Genomic DNA, 9,236 nt, shown 5'->3' with positions numbered 1-9,236 from the left:
ATTATAAAATAATCCTATAAATGATGTGTCCTGTGTTAACTCCTTTTCCTTGTAAATCCTCCCTACAACATAGCTTTCAGAAAATCCCACGACTGATTCATTGCAATCTGCCAAGGGCAATGGGAAAACACAGAATGAAGTTTAGCAATTCAAAAACACATATCATCAAGCATATTGAGCTCTCCTCTAGATAATTTTGTGCAACCAATTCCCCATTCAGTCTTCTCAAGCAAGAGGCAGACAGTCCCGGCATGGGGCTTTTTTTTATTCTTTATTGATTTTTTATTTTAAGTAAAGTAACACATGTTCATAGTTTAAAGTCATGCTGTTACACAAGGTCTGTGGAGATCAGAGCATTTCCCAGTCCTACTTCACCCTTATTTTCTATACTTCTGAGCCAATACTTCCAATTCTTTTAGCTCAGGAGTTGGTAAACAGCCTATGGGCCCAATCTTGACAGCTTCTTGTTATTGGAACTGCCTTGCCCATATTGTCTGTGGCTGCTTCACACTACAAGGGCAGTTGAGTAGTTGCCAGATACCATATGGCCCACAAGGCCTAATACACTCAGTATCAGACTATTTACAGGAAAAGTTTACCATCCATACTTTGGCTGTAATTTCAACATTTACCTCTATACTGCTAAATAACATGTTTATATGGCTACTTTTAAAAAAAATCTCTCCTGATTTAGTCAATATCTATTAACCTCCAATATGCAATACAAGGATCTATTTCCTTCCTCAGTCCTCACCACACACTCCACGCACCACCTATCCCTCGTTTCTTCCCAAAATTATTACATCATTTAAATTAGAATAGATCAATGTTCAGTGTTCATATTCCCATAACTATATATGCTATTTAGGGCTTAGCCATGTAGTAAATTACAACTATTTTTCATTCCTGTACATCTTTTCACTTTGCTTGAAATTAATATCAAAAAAATTAGAGTGGCTATAATATCATGCAAGTAGGTTTCATAGCAAAGAACTTTATTATAATAAAGGAGGTTATTTCATGATGAAAAGGGGTCAATTAATTAAAACATGACAACATTAAGTATTTATACATCTAATATTAGAGCTTCAAAATACAAGAAGCAAAAACTGATAGAAGTTTCAAGTCCACAGAGACAGAAAGTAGATTTACTAGTTCCCTAGGGCTGGAGTATTTGAGGGAAAATGACAGTGACTAATGAGTACATGGCTTTTTTTTTCTGGCTCTTAAATTATTCTAAATTGATTGTAGTGAGGTAGTACAACTCTGAAAATTTGTCCATGAATTGTACTTACTTACTTTCTTTCTTTCTTTCTTTCTTTCTTTCTTTCTTTCTTTCTTTCTCTTGTACCAGGAATTGAACTCAGGACCTTGTGCTTGCCAGGCAGGCACTTGTGCCACTGAGCTATATCCCCAGCTCCGAATTGTACACTGTAAATGAATAAACTGCATGTCAGTTCTACCTCAAGCTGTTTTTAGAAAGAGATTTAAAGAGGCATCATACCAGATAGAAATCAGAATCTACACAAAGTTATGGAGACAGTAGAAATGGCAAATATGTGGGTAAACATAATACTTTTCTTATTTGGGAAATAACTTTAAAAATAATTACAGCTGTCAGGCATGGTGGCATATGTCTATAATCCCAGCACTTGGGAGGCTGAGGCAAGAGGATTGCCATGAGTTTGAGGCCAGCCTGGGCTACAAAGTGAGTTCAAGGCCTGCCTGAACTATAAGGCAACACCCTGTATCAAAAAACTAAACAAAAACAAAAACAAAAAACCAGCTACTAAGGAGGCTGAGGCAGGAGGATTGCCAGTTCAGCATTAACTTATGAAACTCTCCCTCAAAATTAAAAGGGCTTGGGATGTTGCTTAGTATGAAGCATCTTGGCATGTGTGAGGTCATCATCTCCAGTATTACCTAAAAGAAAAAGTTTCAAGCAAAAATTGTAACGATTTATTTTGCATTTATAATATATGTAGATGTAAAATGTATGAGAACAGCAGCAATATAAAAGGAAAATAGAAGCATATTGTTGCACCTTCTTATACTATACATAAAGTGGTATTATTTTCCCTCCCTTCATGGTGGAGGTCAAACTTAGGGCCTCAAACACGCTAGGCCAGGACTCTACCACAAAGCTATGTTCCCTAAAGTGTTATATTTTTACTTGAAAGGTAGACTGTAACAAAATGAAGATGTGTGTTAAAAACCCTAAAGCAACACCTTAGAGAAACAAGCAAAGAAGTATGGCTAACAAACCACCAAGGGAAGTTAAATCATAAACTGAATCATACAAATCTCTTTTAATCCTAAAGAAGAGCAAAGGAGGGGAGCACAAAAAATGGGGGACACAAAAAAGAGACGGGAGAAAATAACAACCATACTTACAATCCCATTAATTAATTCATTCATTCATTGGAGACAGGGTCCCTACTGTATGTAACTGGCCTTGAAGTCCTGGCGATCCTCCTGCTTCAGCCTCCTTAGTGCTAGGATTACAGACATGTGCCACCACACCTGCCACAATCACTTTAATGAAAATGTTTTAAACACAAAAGGAAGAGACTGTCTGGCTAAAAAGGACTCAACTATACCCAATCAACAAGTGACCCAATTTGAATACAAATAGATTAAAAGAGGTTAAATGTAACAACGTCCTAAAAGATATGCCATCCTTAACTAGAGGAAACCTAGTTACATCAACATACACAAAGAGGATTTCTAGAGATTGAACTAACGGCTTTGGGCATGCTAAGCAAGCATTCTGCCAGTGAGGCATAACCCCTCCCAGCTAGTCACTTCTTACTGATACAAGAGTTAATGCACGAGGCCATTACAATCCTAAATGTTTAAATACCTCACTTCAATATATGTGAAACAAAAACTGACAGAATTGAGAGGAGAAACACACATTTATAACTGGATATTTCAATATCCTTCTTTTCGTAATTGAAAGGACCTCTTTGTTGCTCTAAGATTAGGCTGTAATGGGCCAGGACTGAGTGGATACATAAGATGGAATGTGGCTAGAGTTTTAAAAAAACACAGCACATTTATGATTTTTTTTTTTTTTTTTTTTTTGAGACAAGGTATTGCTATATAGTGGAGGCTGGCCTCGAACTCATGGCAATCCTCAGCCTCCCGAGTGCTGGTATTACAGGAGTACACCACCGTGTCAGCCTTCATATATACTCTTCATGGCTATACCTAGAGGCACCATGAACAGTATTGCTAATTAATAATTTCAGTCCTCTGTGAGAAATCATTGGCATATAGATTTTCATTTTCTGCTTACTTACTCTGAGACAGTTATATACTTATACTGAATACCTCAGAAGAAGGGAAATCGATAGCTTAAGGTAGTGGTTTTCAAACTAGAGTATCACAATTACTCGGAGGACTCACTGACATTTAGATGTCTCTGTCTCATCTCAGAATTTCTGATTCAGCAGGTTTGGGGTGGAGCCCGAGAATGTGCAATTCTAACACTATCTCTGGTGATGCTGCTAAACCCAGGAGCACACTTTGACACGCCCTGGACTGGACTCCTTTTCATTCCTTTCTTCCCTCTGATTTCTAGTCAACAGGTCGGCTTCAAAACAAAGCACACGTGCCAGCACACATTCCTCACGAACATGAAAGCAACTCGCTAAACAGCTTCCGGGCGCACAAAACCGCGCGAGAATCTACGTGGCTGCGTCAGCGTCAGCGTCACGACGGCGTCGGCCACGTTCAGCGGAGACGGGAGCAAGATGGCGATTCCGGGCAGGCAGTGAGTGATTTGGGAGTTAGGGTCAGGCTGGGAGCGAGAAGCTACGGCGTCTGTGTCTTTGGCAGAGGAGTTAAAGTGCGCTGGAAGTGAAGGGGCTGTGTTGGCAGAGATAGAGACGGGAAAAGGAGAACTCCTGAGCAGGCTAGATTTCCCCTCCCCCATACATGTTCCAGGATGGAAGTCCGAAGTTTGAGGGAGAAACTTGTGAGGAAATAAAGGAAGTTAGGCTGAGGGGCAGAGAGCGAGACTTTTCTATTTTCCAAAAGCTCGGTCTGAGGCCCCTCAGTCTTGCTTCCTACCCCGCGCTTGAGTTTCTCGCCGGTTGGATGCTCTCAGGGGCACTGAGAAGAGAGACAATTCCTGATTTCCTTAGAGGGCCTTGTTCTCCTTGGCAGAAGCTCAAGTCCTGATTCCCGCCCTCCCTTCTCGTTTTAGGAGTGTTATGCGAGGAGCCACAGAAAAGGGTAGGCATGGTAGGGAATTGGGGTATACGTGGCCGCAGAAGAGACACATATCGTGCGTTCTTGGAAATTTTACCTTTGATGTGATCCTTACTTTCTGAAAGGCCAATGAGTTGAGGCCAATGGGATGGTTCTCAAATGCAGCAAGGCAAACGCAAGTGAGCGTATAACGTGTAATGGGAACTTTTCTCACGGATAGTTGAGTTTCTCAGTTAAGTTAATTTTTGAAAGATTGTGGGTTATAATATCCATTCACTGCTTAAAAACTGTGCCAGTACACGCTAAAGGGGGAAAAACCCTAACCGTTTTCTTGATGCTTTTAGACCACAAGGATAATTTAGAGCGCTTTTATTGGTAGCAGACATGAACTAAGCTTTTCACTAAGCTTTTCACTTGTTTTTTAAAACGTTGGTGTCACTTCCCCACCCAAGACATTTCTGAACTCTTCATTTACTTCTCTTGATAAAAATGGTATTTGAGGTTGGCCCGGTCCACAAACACAATAATGAGTAATAATTACAAAAACGGCATATTAGGATTTTGAGACCGTTGAAAATCAGAAAGTGTTATGTTCATAGGCTGTATAACGTGTTTTGATTTGGTAGCCTCATTTGCAAGAGGTAGTGGATGTATTTTTTAACATTTGAAGATAATGGTGTAATTTCTATTTCAAAAAAAATACACAGGTATGGGCTTATTTTGCCAAAGAAAACACAGCAGTTGCACGCTGTTTTGCAGAAACCATCAGTGTTTGGGAATGATTCTGATGATGATGAAGAGGTAAGGGAACCTATGTTTTGTTAGAAATACAAAAAATTTTAAATTGAACTCCGTGAGTTTGATGTCATTACCCTTGTTATTTCTCAGCACTGTTTTTGGAATATAATGTACAGAATTATCAAAAGGAATGTTTAAAGAAAGAAGCTCCACCAACTTTTTTTTTATAAACCGAGTTTTTCTTTTCAGAAGCTGTGAACGTCATTACTTTTAGACAGCAGTTTTTTTTTTCAGATAACTAAAAGTGATGTAACTAACCTGTTGATAGATTCCTAAGAATTAGCTATTAAAATGTTACCAATTTCCTAGAAGTTTTTATTAGTAGGGTACCTTCTAATTTGTTAACATTGTGAAGGAGTAACTATTTTTCATGAAACTACTTTTGTGGTTATTCAGTGTCTGTTAAATGTCATTACTCAGTTATAATTATGGTAGTGAATAAAGTTAACTGTGGATAATACTCTGATAATAACACTTAATATGAACATTTTCTGTTTTAGTGACTAAAAGTTTTTTCCTGTGAAACCCACTGTACAGCCTAAAGGACCCCAGATGTGTGCTTAATTAATAATTGAGGTTTTTTTGTGTATATGTTTTCCTTAAAACAGAAACCTTTATATCCATTCATCTCTGGTATCTCTTTGCTCTGGCAGGAAAATAGCCTCTTTTTCAGTTTTTACTAGCAATATATAGAAAAGGCATTTTGGGTTTTTTTGCTGCTTTGGAAAAAAATGGCTATATTTGGTCATACTTTTTAAAGTTTGAGGTTAAGTTGACCTATAATAAAGTCAGATAATAAGTGTACAGATTGATGATTTTTGGCAAAGGTTTAACCCAGAATCAAGATACAGAACTTTTCTCTCTGTTCTAAAAGTTGTTCTCTGCACCTCTACAGTCTGCCTCCCCATGTTTTGCCCCAGAAAACTACTCATGTGAGTTCTATCTCTAGTTTTGTCTGTTCAAGAAATTCATGTAAAAGAAATCATGCAGTGTATAGTAGTCTTTTAGGTCTCACTTCCTTCAGTGAGATTCATCCCTGCAGTTGTAGAAGTACATTTTGCTGAAATGAATTGCTTACCTTATGTTTTTCTGTTTTTATTTCCTCATAAAATTTAATAAGTGATTATATAAAATGAATCAAGGTTACTAGTTAAATTTCTCTATGTAGACAAGTAGATTATTTTCAAATAAAATGTTGAGAAAGTTACTAAGTACAACTATTCAATTCTTAAATTCCTCCATCAATAAATACTTAATACCCACTCCACGGTTGAGAGTTGATTGATTTTGTAGCTGCAGCCCATGTGCTTTATTTAGTCTGTGTGGCACCCTTATAATAATTTTTTGGAGTCCGTATACTCACAGTGGAAAACTTAAAATGGTTTGGCTTATGGTTTTGACTTCGTAGCAATGCAAAAGTAATAAGCATTCATTAGAGACAACATTTTGAATTTCAGTGTTTTCCCCAGGCTAGTTGTACAATCCTATCTTGCATATTAAATGTATTTTGACTGAAGATGTTTTTAATTTCGATGGGTTTATCAGGATGTAACCCCACTGTAAGTTGAGGAGCATTTGTATAGTGTTGCTTCTGGCCAATTCATAGTTTAGTGAGACAGACATGTAAACATTAATATAGAGCAGTATAAAAATATAAAGTAGTATATAAATACAAATTTGGAAAGAAAACTAACGTTGAGGATTCCTGAGTGCCATTGTACTTTATTTGACCTCTGTGATAGAAGTATTACTCTCATTTTACAGATAAGGAAAGAGAAACTCAAATAATTTTTCAGGCCATGGAACTAATATAAGCGCTGGTAGTAGGATTTGAATTTAGGCCTGTCTGGCCCCAATCTGTATACTCTTCCCATTCTCTCTCTTGCCTTGTTTCAGTAATGGAATTACAAAATGTTAATGAGATGTAGAGGATGAAATGATTGACTTTGCTAAAGGAAAACCAAGGGATTTAAACAGCCTTCAAGTTTCTCATAGGAAACTTAAACTTTTTCTTTGAAAATAGTTTTTTAGTAGTTTAATGGTGTGAGTACATTTCTGTTGTGAGAAGATAACTTGAATTGTGAAGCTTGGAAGAGAAGAAACAAGAGATGAGGGTTGATGTGCCTGTTAGAAAGTTTCTACAGTAGTTTAGGTGAAAGATGAGGACCTTAAGTACAGTGAGGTCAGTGGGAATCAAAGGAGACAAATAGGAGAAATACCACAAAAATAAACAGGATCTGGCAGCCAAAGCAAATACACACATAAGAAAGGAAAGATGAATTGATGTATTTGTATTCTAGATAGCTAAGAATATTAGTACAAGAGGAAGAGATTTGATACATAATATGTACCTTTTATGATTATTTATAGGATGTTAAAAAATTTATGTGGGTTCTTTGCTCCCTACTGCAGTACTAAGGATTTAACCCAAGGCCTCACACATGCTAGGCAGAGTGTCCATCACTATGCCCAGTTTGAGGATGTTTTATCCTATATTTTAGTTTTAATTTGCATGCAAGTTGTTTTGGTTATTTCACCCTTTTAAAATACACCGTTGCGATATAATCTGTATACCACATACTTCACCTTTTAAAAATGGTATATTTTTATTTGTTAGTGTTTGAGTTGTATAATTAATCACCATCTAATTTTAGAACATTTTCATTACCAAGAAAAAAGCCTGTACCCATTATAGTCACTCTTCATTTTCCCTGCCCCCACACCCCAGAAACACTAATCTTCGTTTTTGTATGGATTTGCCTGTTGAGGACATTTCATATAAATGAAATTATGCAATGGGTGACCTTTTGTGTCTGCTTTCACTTACTGTGTATTCAAAGTTATAACATGAATCACTACTTTATTCTGTCCCTCCCCTCTCTCCTCCTCCTTCCCTTCCCCTTCCCTGTCTGAGGGTAGAACCTAGCGCCTCAAATGAGTGGGCTTTTGAGTTGTTTCCACTATCTGTCTATAATAAATAATGCCTCTTTGAACATTTGTGTACAGATCATACTTGTTTAATGATTGTTCAGACTTACAACCTACCACTCAGACTTGCAGCCTATCTTTTCTTTGGTACAGTTCTGTATATCTTGTTAATAGACCCTCCATGTATTTTTTTTATATAGTACACTTCGTTTATGCAGTACTGTAATTTTTGCTGATTGTACTGTTTAGTACAGTGCTATAGTTTTAGGCTCTGCTGTATATTACAGTATTGCATGTAAGTTATGTGGATAAAAGCAGAGTCATCAAACTGGAATTTCCTTTACACATCTCTTTGTTGTCAATACTGTAATGTGTATACTGTATATAACTCCTAATTTAGTGGATAATTCAGTCACAGGACTATAACTCAATCTTTAAACAAGGAATATCTGTCCAGGTTTTTGTGTCAAGATAAGTTTATATGTTTTCGTTTCTGTTGGATATATATTAGAAGTAGAATTGCTGGTTTTTGTAATTATGTTTTACCTTCTGAGGAATTGCAGGGCTGTTTTCCAAAGTGGGTATAACATTTTGCTTGCCTTTCAGCAGTACATGAGAGTTCCAGCATTTTCACATCTTCTTCAACATTTCTTTTTTTATCTTCTACTTTTTGAGACAAGGTTTCACTGTGCAGTTCAGGCTAGCCTTGAACTTACTTTGCAGCCCAGGCTGGCCTTAAACTCACAGTGATCCTCCTGCCTCAGCCTCCCAAGTTCTGGGATTACAGTTGTGCACCACAACACCTGGCTCTTCAACATTTCTTACCTTTTTTATTATAACCTAGTGGATGTAAAGTGATAATCTCATTGTGGTTTTGGTTTGCATTTGCTTAATATCCAGTGATGATGAATTTTATATCTTTGGGAAAATGCCTATTTGTATCATTTACCTGTTTATGCATTTTATTATGAGTTGTAAGAATTCTTCATATATCCTAGGTACAAGTACCCTATTAGATACCTGATTTGGGGGGCCAGGGATATAGCTCAGCAGCACAAGTGCCTGCCTGGCAAGCACAAGGTTCTGAGTTTGATTTCCAGTACCAAAAAAAACCAGATACATGATTTGTAAATATTTTCATTCTGTGGCTTGTCTTTACACTTCTTGGTAATGTCCTTTGAAGGACATTTCAATTTTGAGGAAGTCCATTTTATTTATTTTCCTTTGTTAATGCTTTGGTGTCATTCCTAAAGAAACTGTTGCCTAACTGAAGGCCATTAACACCTCTGTCT

General features: G+C 37.2%; 1 protein-coding gene across 3 annotated transcripts in view; it reads left to right on the top strand.

Annotated features, from left to right (window-relative positions):
• The first annotated feature begins 3,709 nt into the window (after positions 1 to 3,709).
• Positions 3,710 to 9,236, top strand: part of Nsrp1 (nuclear speckle splicing regulatory protein 1) — a 50,052-nt gene continuing 44,525 nt past the window's right edge. The window contains exons 1-2 of one of the 3 annotated variants that reach the window (XM_005402665.2): positions 3,710 to 3,778; positions 4,926 to 5,019. In XM_005402665.2, coding sequence (XP_005402722.1) covers positions 3,759 to 3,778; positions 4,926 to 5,019 — 114 coding nt within the window. In that variant the 5' untranslated portion in view covers positions 3,710 to 3,758. Of the gene's footprint in view, positions 3,779 to 4,070; positions 4,243 to 4,925; positions 5,020 to 9,236 lie in introns of those variants that run through there. The other 2 variants (XM_013503523.1, XM_005402666.2) reach the window with 2 other exon arrangements.

Source organism: Chinchilla lanigera, unplaced genomic scaffold (genome assembly GCF_000276665.1).
Source record: "Chinchilla lanigera isolate Chin_1 unplaced genomic scaffold, ChiLan1.0 scaffold00080, whole genome shotgun sequence".
In the NCBI taxonomy this organism is placed as follows: Eukaryota; Metazoa; Chordata; class Mammalia; order Rodentia; family Chinchillidae; genus Chinchilla; species Chinchilla lanigera.
The sequence above is the reverse complement of the archived record's forward strand: the minus strand, read 5'-3'. Positions and strand labels throughout refer to the sequence as shown.